The sequence below is a fragment of the Hypanus sabinus genome, chromosome 8, assembly GCF_030144855.1.
Source record: "Hypanus sabinus isolate sHypSab1 chromosome 8, sHypSab1.hap1, whole genome shotgun sequence".
In the NCBI taxonomy this organism is placed as follows: Eukaryota; Metazoa; Chordata; class Chondrichthyes; order Myliobatiformes; family Dasyatidae; genus Hypanus; species Hypanus sabinus.
Window position 1 is genome coordinate 46578820 of NC_082713.1, and position 16724 is coordinate 46595543.

General features: G+C 39.2%; 1 protein-coding gene across 1 annotated transcript in view; it reads right to left on the reverse strand.

The window, feature by feature from the left end:
- The window catches only part of frmpd3 (FERM and PDZ domain containing 3), a 164582-nt gene that overhangs the window by 48417 nt on the left and 99441 nt on the right, over window positions 1-16724 (reverse strand). The window contains exons 9-11 of the mRNA XM_059976397.1: window positions 14684-14810; window positions 12226-12315; window positions 6643-6822 (exon numbers count right to left, since the gene is read on the reverse strand). Coding sequence (XP_059832380.1) covers window positions 6643-6822; window positions 12226-12315; window positions 14684-14810 — 397 coding nt within the window. The remainder of the gene's footprint in view (window positions 1-6642; window positions 6823-12225; window positions 12316-14683; window positions 14811-16724) is intronic.

The window sequence follows — 16724 nt, forward strand, 5'->3', positions numbered from 1 at the left end:
ATGCCGAACCATTTTTCTGCCTAGTCCCACTGACCTGCACCCGGGCCATATCCCTCCAAACCCCTCTCATCCATATACATGTCCAAGTTTTTCCTAAATGTCAAAAATGAGCCCGCATTCACCGCTTCATCTGGCAGCTCATTCCACACTCCCACCAGTCACTCTCTGCATGAAGAAGCCCCCCACAATGTTCCCTTTAAACTTTTCCCCCTTCACCCTTAACCCATGTCCTCAAGTTTTTTTCTCCCCTCACCTCAGTGGAAAAAGCCTGCTTGCATTCACTCTATCTGTATGCATCATAATTTTATACACCTCTATCAAATCACCTGCGCTCCTGCGCTCCAGGGAATAAAGTCCTAACCTATTCAACCTTTCTCTGTAACTCAGTTTCTCAAGTCCCGGCAACAACCTTGTAAACCTTCTCTGCACTCTTTCAACCTTATTAATATCCTTCCTGTAATTAGGTAACCAAAACTGCACACAATACTCCAAATTCGGTCTCATCAATGTCTCATACAACCTCACCATTACATTCCAACTCTTATACTCAATATTTTGATTTATAAAGGCCAATGTACCAAAAGCTTTCTTTACAACCCTATCTACTTGTGAAGCCACTTTTAGGGAATTATGCACCTGTACTCCCAGATCCCTCTGTTCTACTGCACTCCTCAATGTCCTACCATTTACCTTGTATGTTCTACCTTGGTTTGACCTTCCAAATTGCAATACCTCACACTTGTCCGCATTAAACTCCATCTGCCATTTTTCAGCCCATTCCTCCAACTGGTCCAAATCCCTTTGCAAGCTTTGAAAACCTTCCTCATTGTCCACTATACCTCCAATCTTTGTATCATCAGCAAATTTGCTGATCCAGTTTGCCACATTATCATCCAGATCATTGATATAGATGACAAACAACAATGGACCCAGCACTGATCCCTGTGGCACACCACTAGTCACAGGCCTCGACTCAGAGTAGCAATCCTCCTCTACCACTCTCTGGCTTCTTCCATTGAGCCAATGTCTAATCCACTTTACTACCTCTCCATGTATACCTAGTGATTGAATCTTCCTAACTAACCTCCCATGTGGGACCTTGTCAAAGGTCTTACCGAAGTCCATGTAGACAACATCCACTACCTTCCCATCATCCACTTTCCTGGTAACTTCCTCGAAAAGCTCTAATAGATTTGTTAAACATGACCTACCATGCAGAAAGCCATGCTGACTTTTTCTAATAAGTCTCTGTCTATCCAAATACTTATAGATCCTATCTCTTAGTATTCCTTCCAATAATTTACCTACTACCGATGTTAAACTTACCGGGCTATAATTTCCCGGCTTACTTTTTGAGCCTTTTTTAAACAACGGAACTACATGAGCTATCCTCCAATCCTCTGGCACCTGACCCGTGGATATCGACATTGTAAATATTTCTGCCAGGGCCCCTGCAATTTCAACACTAGTCTCCTTCAAGGTCTGAGGGAATACCCTGTCAGGTCCTGGGGATTTATCTACTCTGATTTGCCTCAAGACAGCAAGCACCTCTTCCTCTTTAATCTGTATAAGTCCCATGACCTCCCTACTTGTTTGCCTTGATTCCATAGACTCCATTCCAGTTTCCTTAGTAAATACAGATGCAAAAAACCCATTTAATATCTCTCCTATTTCTTTTGGTTCCATACATAGCCGACCACTCTGATCTTCAAGAGGACCAATTTTATCCCTTACTACCCTTTTGCTCTTAACATACCTGTAGAAGCTCTTAGGATTGTCCTTCACCCTGACTGCCAGAGCAACCTCATGTCTTCTTTTAGCCCTCCTGATTTTTTCTTAAGTATTTTCTTACTCTTTTTATACTCCTCAAGCATCTTATTTCCTCCCTGTTGCCTATACATGTTATACACCTCTCTCTTCTTTATCAGAGTTCCAATATCTCTTGAGAACCAAGGTTCCTTATTCTTTTTCATTTTGCCTTTAACCCTGACCAGAACATACAAACTCTGCACTCTCAAAATTTCTCCTCTGAAGGCCTCCCACTTACCAATCACATCCCTGCCAGAGAACAACCTTTCCCAATCTACGCTTTTTAGATCCTTTCGCATTTCTTCAAATTTGGCCTTTTTCCAGTTTAGAACTTCAACCCGAGGACCAGATCTATCTTTATCCATGATCAAGTTGAAACTAATGACGTAATGATCACTGGAACCAAAGTGTTCCTCTACACACACTTATGTCACCTGCCCTAATTCATTTCCTAATAGGAGATCTAATATTCTCCTATATATGATAGACTATATATCATATAGTCTAATATCTAATATAGTCCTCTGGGACCATGTCAGAATCAGGTGATTCTTGAAAGATCATGACCAATACATCCGTTATCTCTTCAGCAACCTCTCTCAGGACTCTGGTATGTAGTCCATCTGGCCTAGGTGACTTATCCACCTTAAGTCTTTTGAGTTTGCCTGGCACTTTTTCCTTTGTAATAGCAATGACACTCACTCCTGCTCCCTGACACTCACTGATCTCTGGCACACTGCTAGCATCTTCCACAGTGAAGACAGATGCAAAGTACCAATTGAGTTCATCTGCCATTTCTTTGTCCCCATTACTACCTCACCAGCATCATTTCCAGTGGTCCAATATCAACGCTCCCCTCCCTTTTGCTCTTTATATAACTGAAAAAACTTTTGGTATCCTGCATTATATTACTGGCTAGTCTGCCCTCATCTTTCATCTTTTGCCTTCTTATTGCTTTTTTAGTTGTCTTTTATTGGATTTTAAAAGCTTCCCAGTCATCTGACTACCACTCTCTTTTGCTACCTTTCTATGCCCTTTCCTTGGCTTTATGTAGTCCCTAACTTCCTTTGTCAGCCAGGGTTGCCTACTCCTGCCATTTGAGAACTTCTCCCTCTGTGGGACATATCTGTCTTGTGCCTTGCGAACTATTCCCAGGAACCTTACCCATCTCTGGTGTGACGGGGTTCAGAAATGATCCGAGTTTGTGATGGGGTCCAGAGTGACCCTATGAACTGTGCTGCCAATAAGAGAGAGAGGGAGGCGTCCAACACAGTGAGAAAGAGAGAGAGACAGAAACTGCTCGAAAGATTGATGTTATGGGTCCTCTACAAGTTGTTTACCTTTCCACACTTGCCTGCTTGCATAGTTCTTGCAGAGAGTGGAGGGCGGAGCAGGTTGATGGACAGCTGATGTCCAACATGTGGGGATAAAAACCAGGTCCACCGATACACAGACAGACACATAGGTTCGGATACTGAACGAGCTTCGTTGCACCCACAGGACTGTGGGGTTTTTGGAGGACTGATTCGGGGAAATCGAACAGTGGCTCTCGCAGTGTGAAAAGGTGTGATAGGTGGGGAATTATTGGTGAGTCCGCCCTTGCCTGGGTGATAATTCCATCATTGAAGAATGGTCGCACGTGTTATGGACATAGTTGGTGACTACAACAGGATTTCGGAAGACAACGGGAAGGTCGACAGCATCACCTCTCACCTCTCTCTCTCTCGCTCCCCAACGTTATTCAACTAACTACCTCGAACTGAACTGAACTCTCTTCATCATCGTAAGACTATATCCATCCACCCCTAGGTTTGAAAGAGCCTAGTTTTGTTCCTATTTCCACATTTATGTACATATATATATCATGGCTAACCTGTTTAAGATATTTGCATTTATAGTACTGTATTGCGTAGTTACTAATAAACACTATTAGTTATTAGCAATACTAGACTCCAATGAGTTTTCCATTTCTACTGGTTCTTTAACCCGTCACAGGGTACGTGACACTGGTTTGCTGTCATCCCCGGCAATATCCTCTTCCAATCCACCTGGGCAGGCTCCTCTCTCATGCCTTTGTAATTCCCTTTATTGCATTGTGATACTGATATACGTGAGTTATACTTCACCTTCTCAAACTGCAGTATGAATTCAATGATATTAGGATATTAACTCCTAAGGGTTCCTTTACGTTAAGCTTCCTAATAAGATCTGGGTTATTACAGAACACTCAATCTAAGATAGCCTTTCCCTGACTATGCTCAAGCACAAGCTGCTCTAAAAGGCCATCTAGTAGGCATTCAACACATGCCCTCTTTTACGATCCAACACCAACCTGATTTTCCCAATCCCCTTGCATATTGAAGTCCCCATTACAAATGTGTCATTACCCTTAATACGTGTCTTTTCCTGCTCCCTTTGCAATCTCAACCGCACATCTTGGCTACTATTTGTAGGCCTATATATATTTCCCATAATGTTTTTTTTCATCCTTGCAATTTCTTAACTCCACCCACAAAGATTCAACATTCTCTGACCCTCTGTCACCTCTTCCTAAAGACATAATTCCATCTCTTACCAACAGAGCCACACCACTGCCTATGCCTTCCTGCCTTTCCTTTTGAAACAAAGTATATCCTTTGATGTCGGGCTCCTAACTATAGTCAGTGATGCCCACAATGTCATACCAACCATTCTCTAATTGCACCATGAGTTCGTCCACCTTATTCTGAATACAACATCTTCAGTCCTGCATTCTTCGCCTTTTTGAAGTTTGCCTCTGTGGTACAATTTAACTCTTTGTTCTGTCTGCATTTGTACCCAATCGTTGGCTTGTCCTTCCTTACATTCATGTTACACCCATCATCTACTTGTAAACCTGCTGGGTCATCCTCAGCTCTGTCATCCTGGTTCCCATCCCCCTGCCATATTAGTTTAAACCACTCCCAACAGCTCTAGTGATCCTGCCTGCAAGAATATTAGTTCCCCCAAATGATATGGAATATGGTTAAGATGATATTACATCATTATGTATTGCCTTCCCATCCTTTAGGAGCTTTACATGGCAACTCAATAGTACTGTTTAGGGCTGGAGACATGACAGCAGTACAAGGTATTTTCATTTCTGGTTCAGCATGGTGAGGTTTGCACAGACCCAGCATTGTATGCAAGCTCTGAAGAAGAGTGCCTTGCTCAAAGCTGCTCTTGCTGTCAACTCAGCAATATGTCAAAAGTGAATGTTCAGCACAATCCGGTTTCCACAACCCAAAACCTCCCTCCAACTAGTACACGTTAACCTTTTCTGAAGATGCCCCGAGGGGCTTTATCAGTGCAATAACTCAAAAATGTGATAATGTTGCTGAGAGCAACAAGCAGGGTTGATAGCATTGAATAGAAATGATAAATTGATGCATTACATAAATAGAATTTATAAACATTTTTATGTGGTAGGACAGATAGAACATTAAATTCCTATAAATGTATTGCCTCTATGGCATGGATTTTATAAGCACTTTGTTACAAAGGCGCTTTGCTTTTATTTATAAATAAATTGATGCCTTTGAAAATAATCAGCCAAGCTCAGTAAGTTGCTACCTGCTCTAAATCTAAAATCTGACAAACAGCTAAAGGTGAACCCATCAACTGAATTCTGAATTTTCTATACTGATGATCAGAACTGAAATCTTTACTAAATATTCTGTGCAACCATAAAAAATGACATGAAAAAGTGCAAAAAAATGACGTCACTGCAGACTAATTCATCAGAGGAAAGCATAATTAAGGAAGTAATTTCTTCAATGAATCTGTGGAGGTTATTCCACAGTGGATGAAATGGTTGTACATTTAGCTTTGCAAGACCATTTGTGAATGTTTGCAATCGAACTCTATCTAAATAGAGGTATTCTGAAAGCTAATGCTTTCCATCTGCTGGCTTTGGAAGATCAGTAGCAGGTGCAAAGAGGCATACAACCAGACAGAGTTGGTAAGCTTGGTTGCCAGTGATGATCTTCAAAGGGCCATCAGGATGGATGAATCAGATGGCTCTCATACAGCCGCAACCACGTTTTTGTCATCTAGGCATTCAGTCCTGTTGGCAGCACTGCTGCTTTCTTGCTGCATGCTGCAGGACAAGGGATGCTTGATGTCTGGAAAGAGTATAAACATATGGCAGAGTCTGGAGCATTCTGTCACTCTTGCTCCACCAAGCTTACATTGTAAAACAGTATTGTAAAATTATGTGCTTATACTGGTGCAAATAACAATATTCCTGCTAATTTTTTTTAACAGCTGTATTGACCAATGATTGATCTGAGTAGGAAATTTTTACATGGCCTGAAAACTGTGCGACAATGTGTGCAGGAGCATTTCAATTTCTGTGCAACTGCGCAGCTGAGAGAGACCAGCAGTAAGCAGTACTTATTTGGTATCTGTACTTGTCCAAAATAATTCTTTTCCTCCCTTCCCAGAATGTAGCAAAGGAACTCACTGTTCCTTTCAAGGCTGCACTGGAGTTGGTTTTTATAATGAGCATCTTGTGCTCAAAAAATACTCCCTGTTTTGGAAATCCAAAGTATCCTCTTGGAAAGTTGCTATTTGTCACATTGCTTTTACTTTTGCCCTTCAGTTACAATATGTCTTCATGATGAGGAATACACCTTTACAAATTGCATAATGCTTTCAGTATTATACAAAAAGCTAATCATATTTCAAAGTGATAACAGGTCGCAACTCCACAAGTGCACACAATGACTGCTCTGTGGAAATGGTCTCATCATTCATGAGTTCTACATCCTGCCAGTGATGTTAATGGTAAGAATGTTATATGTATTCTCATACCTTAGTTTCTGAGATGGTTAGCTCAACCCGAGCCACGTTCTCCTTCTCTTTGAACAACTGAATTCGGTTCACTCGGCCAAACTCTGCTAAGATAGTGGTGAGATTTGTTTTCAGGTCTATAACGTGGCTGATGCCGTGCTGTGGCCCAACTAGCAAAGTCATTTCTGATTGCTTTGCATCCTGTTTTTAGAAAAGTGTGAAGATGAAAAATTATACATTTCAACTGATTAATGCAAATAGCTTCCAGTAAAACAATCTCGTAGAAGTACATAGGAATACAAAGGCTGTGCCAAAACAAGTTATTCGATCTAACCAGTCCTTGTTGGCATTTATGCTCCTGCTGCCTTTGCTCAAACAAACCTACCAATGTATTCCTCTGTTGTCTACTTGTCCTATCTTCTCTTAATTGTGTCTACACTCTTTGTTTCAACAAACTCGCTAGGTTAATGGCTACATTCTTGCCATTTTCTTGATCCTTTTGGATTTCTGGTGACTGCCATATATTGATAGCTTCCAGTTCTGTTCTTCCCCTTAAGTGGAAGCATTTCTTCTGTGTTCACCCAGTCGAAACTTTTTAAAGATGTCCATTAGCTCATTCCTAGCCTGTCCTCATGAGAAAAGAGATGCTGTTCAACCTTTCTTGAAATCTCTTGCTTTTCTGGTATCACCTTTGTAAGACTCCTTGACACCCTCTCCAGTAACAAAGGAAATGTATTCTTATTATAATATGGTGACCAGAACTGTATGTAGTACTCTTGGTCTAACCAAGATTCAAAACTGGTTCAGAATATTTACATACTTTTCTACTTGAACCCTCAAGAATTAAACTTTAACAGCTTACGATGTTGTTAACCTGTGACACAGCTTTTACTTTGTACTTTGAGGTTCCTTTGTTCCTCTACCCACTCCTGCTCCATTTCCAAGTAATAGATGACTTTTCTGTGCTTCTGGATAAAATGTGCCTTAGAATTATCTTGCTGAATTTCACCTGCTAATTATTTGCCCATTCTACATGTTTCTTAATGTCCTTTTATTACTTATTGCATTCTTCCTCAGTATTGCCTATTCTTCCCCCCCCCCCATGTAGTTGTACCTGCAAATTTAGATGCATACAGTGATCACTATGATCATAAGTAATTGTTATGCTGATTTTTATGGAACACCACCACCCATCTTCTTTGACAATATATAGCTACCACTTTGCTCCCACTCTCTGCTTTCTGTCCTGAAGCAAGTTAACTCACAATTGATTTTGCTACTTGTTCTCTGAAACGGCATCCCATAATATTATTTTTAAGTTATGGTGCAGTACAGTATCAAAAGCCTTTTGAAAATGAGGTACATTACAGTTTCTGCCTTACTTATTTTGCTTTGTTCTGTATCTCTTTAAGATAATTCAGCAAAGTTGGTGCTATATGATATATCCTTTTGGTATGCATAGTCATTATTGTACATTTTGATTTCAGGTGTTCTTTATGTTTCTTTGCAAGAGTTACCATTTTTTCCCAATTAACATGGCTAATTTAGTTTCTCTCTAATTTTCAGAGCATGTATTATCTGTTTAATTCAGTGGATTCTGGTTAATTGGGACACATTGGGACCAGTACATTTTGTCCTGTGATTAGGTTAGGATTAATCAGGTTTGTTGGGGGTTGCTGGGGCAGCGTGGCTCAAAGGGCTGGAAAGGCTTACTGCGTGCTGTATTGCTAAATAAAAATAACATTGTAGTTCCTAATAGTTATTGATATTGGAATTCTTCCAGTGTATGCTGCCGTGTTCTTTTGATTGTCTGTAAATGAACAAAATCAGTGCATATAATGGATTGCCTTCATAAAATATTTTCAATGATTGCATTCTTCAAATCTTCAATTTCATTCTAACATTCAAGATGATTGTCCATACCTTCAATTTTTTTTGTAGTTCCTAACTTGTTGAAGTAGTGAAATCATTTCATTTTCACTTTTGGCCATCTCCAAGCCTGAATGCTTGAAACCGCGGTGAGTAAAAAACAGTTACTCTAAGCACGGTATTTAATGGCCACACAAGAGCAAGTGACTGACAGTAGACAGAAACTTCAACAACAGTCTTCTGTCCTAACTAAGTGGCAGAATGTCCCAAACAAATGAAGGGGATCCAGGTTATTTTCTTGATTAGTTCTTGTTCTTTAAGAAATGGTTCCAAATTTGAGGCTACCCCCCCCCCCCCATTAACTGTTGGCCCAATTAACCAGAATATACTTCCTGTCAGTCCTCTTGCAAAACTTCGAATTAATCATTGAATGTGCATGGGAATGCTTCTGCACCTTTTTCCCTCAATCCTTTCAAAATGTGCAAATATAATCATTTCAGACCTGTGGTTTTATCGTCATTGAGTTTAAAAAAAATTATATATCCCTTTTTACAATTTTAAAGGCACATTTCATTCTTCATTACATCATCCAATATCAGGTCCACATGTTTAATTTCCTTGCTATATACCTAAGTGAAATACTAATTTAATATTTCTGACATCTATCATTGTTCTAAACTTATTTTTTCACTGACATGTCTTGAAGTGTATATCCCAGGGTTCTGAAAGAGGTGGCTGAAGAGATCATGAAGGCATTATTAATGATCTTTCAAGAATCACTAGATTCTGGAATGATTCTAGAAGATTGGAAAATTGCAAATGTCACTCCACTCTTCAAGAAGGGAGAGAGGCAGAAGAAAGGAAACTATAGGCCAGTCAGTCCGACCTCAGTGGTTGGGAAGATGATGTTAATGATTTAGATAATGGAATTGATGGCTCCCTTTGTTGTAAAGTTTGCAGATGATATGATGATATGTGGAGGGGCAGGTAGTTTTGAGGAAGTAGAGAGGCTACAGAAGGTCAGGCAGGTTAGGAGAATGGATAAAGAAGTAGCAGATGGAATACAACGTTGGGAAGTGTATGATTATGCACTTTGGTAGAAGAAAAGAAAGGGTTGACTATTTTCTAAATGGAGAGAAAATACAAAAAAACTGAAGTACAAAGAGACTTGGGAGGCCTTGCAGGATTTCCTAAAGGTTAATTTGCAGGTTGAGTCTATGCTGAGGAAGGCAAAGATGATGTCAGCATTCATTTCAAGAAGATTGGAATATAAAAGCAAGTATGTAATGTTAAGATTTTATAAAACACTGGTGAGGCCTCATGGAATATTGTAAGCAAGTTTGGTCCCCTTATTTTAGAAAAGATGTGCAGAAACTGGAGGGGATTCAAAGGAGGTTCACGAAATGATTCAAGCTTGAATGACTTGTTATATGTAGAGCTTTTGATGGCTCCGGGTTTATATTCAGAAGAATGAGGGGTGACTTAATAGAAACCAATCGAATGGTGAAAGGCCTTGATGGTGTTCATGTGGAGAGGATGTTTTCTATGGTGGAAGAGTCAAAGAACAGAGGACACAACCTCAGAATGGAGGTGAGGAGGAATTTCTTTAGCCAGAGAGTGGTGAATCTATGGAATTCTTTGCTACAGGCAGCTGTGGAGGCCAAATTATGTATAATTAAGGCAGAGGTTGATAGATTCTTGATTGGTCAAGACATGAAGGGATTCGAGGAGAGGCATGAGATTGAGGCTGCGAGGAGAACTGGATCAACTGTGATGAAATGGCGGAGCAGATTCAATGGGCCAAATGGCAAGATTCTGCTCCTATATGTATGGTCTTATGGTCTAAAATATTTTACTATTTTGTTTTATGTTCTTCTGTGATTTAATTTCATAGTTCCTTTTAGTCTTCTTGTTTTTGTGTTTCCTGACTTCTCATCTAATCCCTTAATTTTCTTTCTTGTAATGTATTCATCTGCAGTGTACATATTAATAATATTCCCCTTTCCTTATACTTAGTCATCACCTTATTTTTTTCATTCATAGCAATCTAATTAGTTCTTTCCATTTAGTGAAAAGTATTTTCCTTGTCCAAAAACTGTGGCTATAAATTTACTCTGAATTGATTAAATCTGACATGCTAAAATGCTATATCAGCATTTTGTTCCCAGCTCAGAAATTTGTCCTGGTAGATAGAATGTATTTGGAGATGTCAGCTCAGTGCACTTTCACTGCTGTATGCTGCAGTAGTGCTATTTACTTGATAGATATTTATAGGTATTGCTGTTTCTATTAGATGAAGCCACTCTCTTTGCTGCTTCTGTCAGTTATATCAACAGATGAACATAAGATTTGTAAGGAATATCTTTTGCAGAGCAAAAAGGATTTGATTTTCATGATGTTGTTTACAATCTCAAGTTTTCCCAAAGAGTTTAACAACCAATAAACTACTTTTGAAATGCAGTCAGCAGTGCAGTTGACTCTCATCTGTCCTATGAGATACCCTTTTGGAAACTACTTTGACCTTCACTACATGGAATATGATATTTCATGAAGCCGACATGGCTTTAGCTCAAAAGAGTAGTTAAGGTCTGAGTATTGAATTCTGACCTTGCCAGCTATGCTTGCTTTCCAAAAGTAATTTTTAAAAATGTCATTGTAAGAAATATGGCAATATTTTCAACTCCCTCAGCAATAAGTTACCAGATAATCTATCCTAATAATGTTTAATGAAGGAAAAACATTGGCCAGAATACCACTGATAATTTCTGTGTTCTTCAATCCAGTCTCAATTTGTGCGATCTTTTATATCCACCTACTAGAGTAGATAAAACCCTGGATTAAGCATCTCAACTGAAAAAGGTCTCTCTCTTCTGTAATAGCCTAAATTTGTGTGCATACTTTCGCACTTATGATTGTTTTTTAATGACAAAGCCTGTTGAAAGTTCTGAGTTGTCTACTTCTGCACTAGCTCCTGATTTGCATGAAAAAATAGCATTCTGTGTTCTAATTCTCAGGGTGGTAGGTCCACAATTTTCCTTAACAATATATTTCTTTATGATGTATTGCATCATGAAAGGTTATGATACATGTTTGTAATAGTAAAACCAAAATTTCTGTATTCTTTTTAACAATCTTAATGAAGACTTTTCTATGTGAATTCTCAGGACTCTGCTCCTGCAGCTGCCTGAATGTGTACCATTCTGTTTATATTGTTTTCATAATTCAGCTACCAAATACGTCACTTCACTTGTTTTCCATATTAGATTTCGTTGCCATGCCAAAACCCATTTCACCAAGTCCTGATATGTGTTGCTGTCATCCCCTCTGTTTATTTGCCATTCTCAAGTTTTTTGAGTTCTGCAATTTTGGAACTTCTGTAAAATACTGCAACATTAAATTTTGAAATTTCACCCCCTGCACCAAATTCATGAATTAATTATGGCAAATGGAGACGTGGTCCTTATAGCAAACATAAGTGCTACTACTACATTATTAAACCATTCACCACCAGCGTTTGTTTATTTCTTAGCCAATATTGCTTCACTGCAGCCAATGCCTGTTTAAGAGCAAGAGCTAAATTTTGTGAGCAAGTCCGGTACCAAATAACTTTTGAATATTCAGAAATCCAAAACATCAATGATATCCATTACCTGAAGAGTGCTATCAGGTTGCAAACCTCATGTTACTTACTGTTTGTATTTAACATTTCAGTAGATAGTTCATTAGTAACATTACCAGCACAACAGAGTTAAAAAGTCCTCCTGGATACAATGGGAGCTCATTCAGGATTCGCAGATACTGCAGTTTGGCTTGTACTGTAGAAATCTGTATAAAACAAACAGGCTTTCAGCAAATTATCAGTAATATCAGAAAATAGTTGCTTAACAGAATCCATACTAATCAGACACTGAGTTGTGATTAAACAAGTACTTTTATGGATTGAAAACACATAGCAATATTTCACGGTCTTTTAACTTCACAGTTATTTTGCAAATTAATGTCAATTAAACATAAAATACTCAAAAAATACATCATAAGGAATTTTTTTTGGAAAATGATGAATTTTTGGGATTAATTTGTAATAGAATTAGAAGCAGGGTTTGAATAGCTTTATTTGATTGACATATGCGAAGGTAAACTTGGTGTGAGAAAGGAGGTTAGGTGCATAAATCATGGCTTGAGTTATAAGATGGTTCTTCTTAATGGATGTGCTCTATGTGAAGATCTTTTGCAAAGGATCTCTACTCACTTTATACTGCATGCCAACTTCCAGTTGACAAAAAGTGGGCAAGAAGCTTCCACCAATAATGACAGTGATCCTCAGTGTAGCATTAAAGATTCCAGAGCACTGAGTTATACCTAACTTGGGTTTTGAGTGATCTTCAAATTCATACAAGGAAGAATTTACACTTATAGAGCACCCTTAACATTATCAGGACATTCCAGATGTGGCAACAATTCTTTGAATTTCTAATGTAACCCATTGGTATTCCTTTAATGCCACATCTTCAGTAAGCCAAACGAAAGATGGAGCCAATAATGGACACCACACCCTTGTCCCCTAAAGCGTTTTCTGTATATCCAGCTCTGTGTGTCAAGTGCTGTATGACAAGTGTAATTGAATTGACTATATTTCTTATATCCTTCACATACAGGAGGAGTAAAAATCTTTACATCTCCATCTGAATGTGCTTTCACTTCTGGGTGTACAGGATTGACAATCAGGTTATATTGATTTATGTTCTCAGTCTGGGGAAATATGCTTGCTTATACTGTCAGAATATAAGGGAAAATAGGTGAATTTGTTTCTTCTAATAACCCTCTGTGATCACATGGATGGGATTGGACATTGCAAACAGCATAAAGAATCAGATAATGTGATAATCAGCTAATTCAGCCTACTGAATCCATGCTACCTAATAAATACTCAATTAAACTGTCCGACACCAATTCCATTTTTATCTCTCCATCTTCACTTCCCTCAAATTCCAGCACTCACTACATAGCATGGTATCTGTCGTTTGAATGTAGGAGTGAATTGGAACACCCTGAGGAAATTTGAGTGATTACGGGGGGAACACTTGCTGCCCTAAGTGCCAGCAGCATATTAGGCAGTGACTATAGGAGGAACATTCAGCCCGGGAGGGCAGGAGTAAACCTGGGTTACTCAGGCTGTGAGAGAGCAGTTCTACTAGTGATGCCCTTGAGAAATGACTCAGAAGCTGATAAATTCAGGAACACAATAATCTTCATCATCATCAGGGTTTGGTTGGCATTCTGCCCGCAAAAAGTATCAGATGTACCTTTACCACCACTGGTTTGTTAATCTTAGCTTCTGGACTCATTGCTCATTGGAAAGTTGCAGGGAGGAGTGTTGATCTTGGAAGGTTGATTGCACTTCAACCCCCTCTGCAAAGGAAGCCCTCCCTTCAGCCCCTCCCTACCTGTCCCTGGTGGCAGTGGAAATCCATGCAATCATGATGAAAACATCCTGGAATGCTGTTACACCTTCACAAAATGAATCTGGTCAGTGGTGCCCTTGTTCCCCAATTTCAATACCTCTTTCAAGGACTGAGCTAGTCAGAATCAAGACTGCTTTTGAGTTGCCCAATATGGAACCAATTTACTGCTTGCTGGTTTTCCTTAAGTGAGCAATGGGCCTTAAAATATCCCTGACCTGTCTGCTGCCAGAGTGTTAGGTCAAAGGTTAATATTATTCCTTCTCCTCCTGGAACTCTGAATAAAGATACAACTGAACAAATTTAAGAAATATGAGTGCACTCAAATGTGTCAATTTGGTTAGCTTCAATAATAGTTTTTAACTTCATAGCTATGTCTTGCCATAACACAGTTAAAAAGGTCCTACATGTTTATAGAGACACTTTATAAACAAACCTATACAGGAATTAAAAAAAAACATGTCCTGCAAAAGCTCTTTTGCTGGTGAAACACATCTTGCTCTATTCATAATGAATGCAAGAAAAAAAGAACAAACCTGGCAGTGGTTCATCTGAATTGGCCTAGCACTTTATTTTATGTAAGGGTCTTAATGGATCAGTATTTTGGCTTTCTGAATACATAGCATTGAATTATGACCAGCAGAAGGATTGCTGTGCAGTCTGTTTTACCGGTTCAGCATTTCTGCTGTGTTATAATATATCTTATCTCCCCTCTCGACTCTCCTTTGTTTTACCTTTTTGCCTAAAGGACCTGGAGCTTGTGTTGCTTTGAGGTGATGTGAGAGGATTTTCCTTGCATGCTTTTCCTTCATGTACATCAGAAGAGATGGTGGCAGGAACAGCTTTAGTCCCCATTCCTTCCTGGAGGATTTAACAGAGAAACAAATTGCATTCATTGCAGCAGAAGTTGGGGCCTGAGAATCTGGCAAATAATTATACTCTGACGGGAGCATTAGAGAAAGTACAAAACATAAATGCAAGTTTTAGTCCATCAATGCATATGCTGTTCCTGTATTTGAATATTGCGTCTGTCAGCATCTGAGAAAAATTTGGCTGAAGTACTGTGGCTAATCTCAGGTACTGTGGTAAACTATGTATACCTGTCTGGACACGCCCCCCCCCCCCCCCCCCCGCTGACTGCTCCTGTGGCTCCTCCCACAGACCCCTGTATAAAGGCGATTGGAGGCACTGCTCCCTCCTCAGTCTCCAAGATGTTGTGCTCCCTTTTTGCTGCTAATAGAAGCCTATCGTTCACTTCCAGTCTCTGAGAGTTATTGATGGTGCATCCGGTACGTCGACACTAGAGAGGTCTCATATACTTAGAAACAATAGATAAACTATTTTGCTCATGAATCCTCAGTTCAGTAATGCACGGTGGAGAGATGGTTTGGTAGGGTCCAGACATCACTGAGACTTTCAGTAGATGTGAAATGGTATTGAGGTAGAAGTGGGTGGATTTTATATAGCTTCAATATTGCCCACTTTTCTGCTGTACAGCAGAATTCCTGGTCTTTTGGAGGACAGTGTGTATAATGTTATATCATGTAATTATATTCCTGCCTCTACTAGCTCTCTGAACAGAGGGTGGGAGGCATTATTTATTTATTTATAGGTATAGCATGGTAACAGGCCCTGCCAGCCCAATGAGTCCATGCTGCCCAATTATACCCATGTAGCCAATCAACATACTAACCCATACGTCTTTGGAATGTAGAAGGAAACTGGAGCACCTGGAGGACAGCCTGGAGGTCATGGGAAGAATGTATGAACTCCTTACAGACAGTTCCAGGGATTGAATCTGGGTCACTGGCACTACTGTGCTGTCCCAGCTCCCAATTGGTTAGTGCTGCTTAGGGCATCAGGGATATTTAAAACAAGAAAATTCAATTCTATCAATGCAATTGATCACATAACAGAAGTTTTAGAATTATTTTTGAGCAAATAGTATATCCGTTGTCAGGAGTGCTATAGGATTATTTCCTACAGCTGAATGTTGCAAAATCCAACATATTTTAATCTTTTGCCTTTATTACTGTGTTGCCTTTATGGCATTTGTTTAGTTTATAATATTTTCACTTTAGTAATTCGTTTGTTATCATTTTCTAGTTAAAGTTAAGATTGTTTAAAGTGAATTCGTTGTCTGTGATATATCGTGGCATGTGATGACGTCACATCCGGTTTTGCCGCGTCTTGTGGGAAAATACTGGTTTGGAGAAACGGGAAGGAGGGGGCTCATGTGTGCAGGATCAGTGCGAGAAAAGTTTTCTTTCTACGCACTAGAAACATTAGTGAAGCAACGCAGTAAGTTCATGAGATAATCGATATGTTGAATTAAAAATGTTAATGCTGATTCTGTTAAAAGTAATGATGGTTGATAAGGTTTATGTTTTTGTTAGTTAAAGAGTTGCGGATAGTTTGTGTTGAAGTGTATTTAAAGCAGTCGATGGCGTAGGTAGATTCTGACTGTATGTTGCACTTTAATGTAATATAGTTGTAGTTTTACTATTGCAAGTATTTACGATGTAAATGTGATATCAAGAAGGAAACGAATACTGTATATATTTTGTATTGTTTTATCAACAGTTTTCACCATACGTTAATGTGGAAGAATGAACAGTAAACGGTTAATTTAACTACGATCCTGTCTTCATTGACAACGGTTTACCTCGGTGTTTAGTTCAGAGTTCTTTTACACCTGAGCGAGAACACTACAATTACATCAAGACTTGATGGTATCAACTCATTCCTGGCTGGTCTTCCTCATTCTAACTCTTG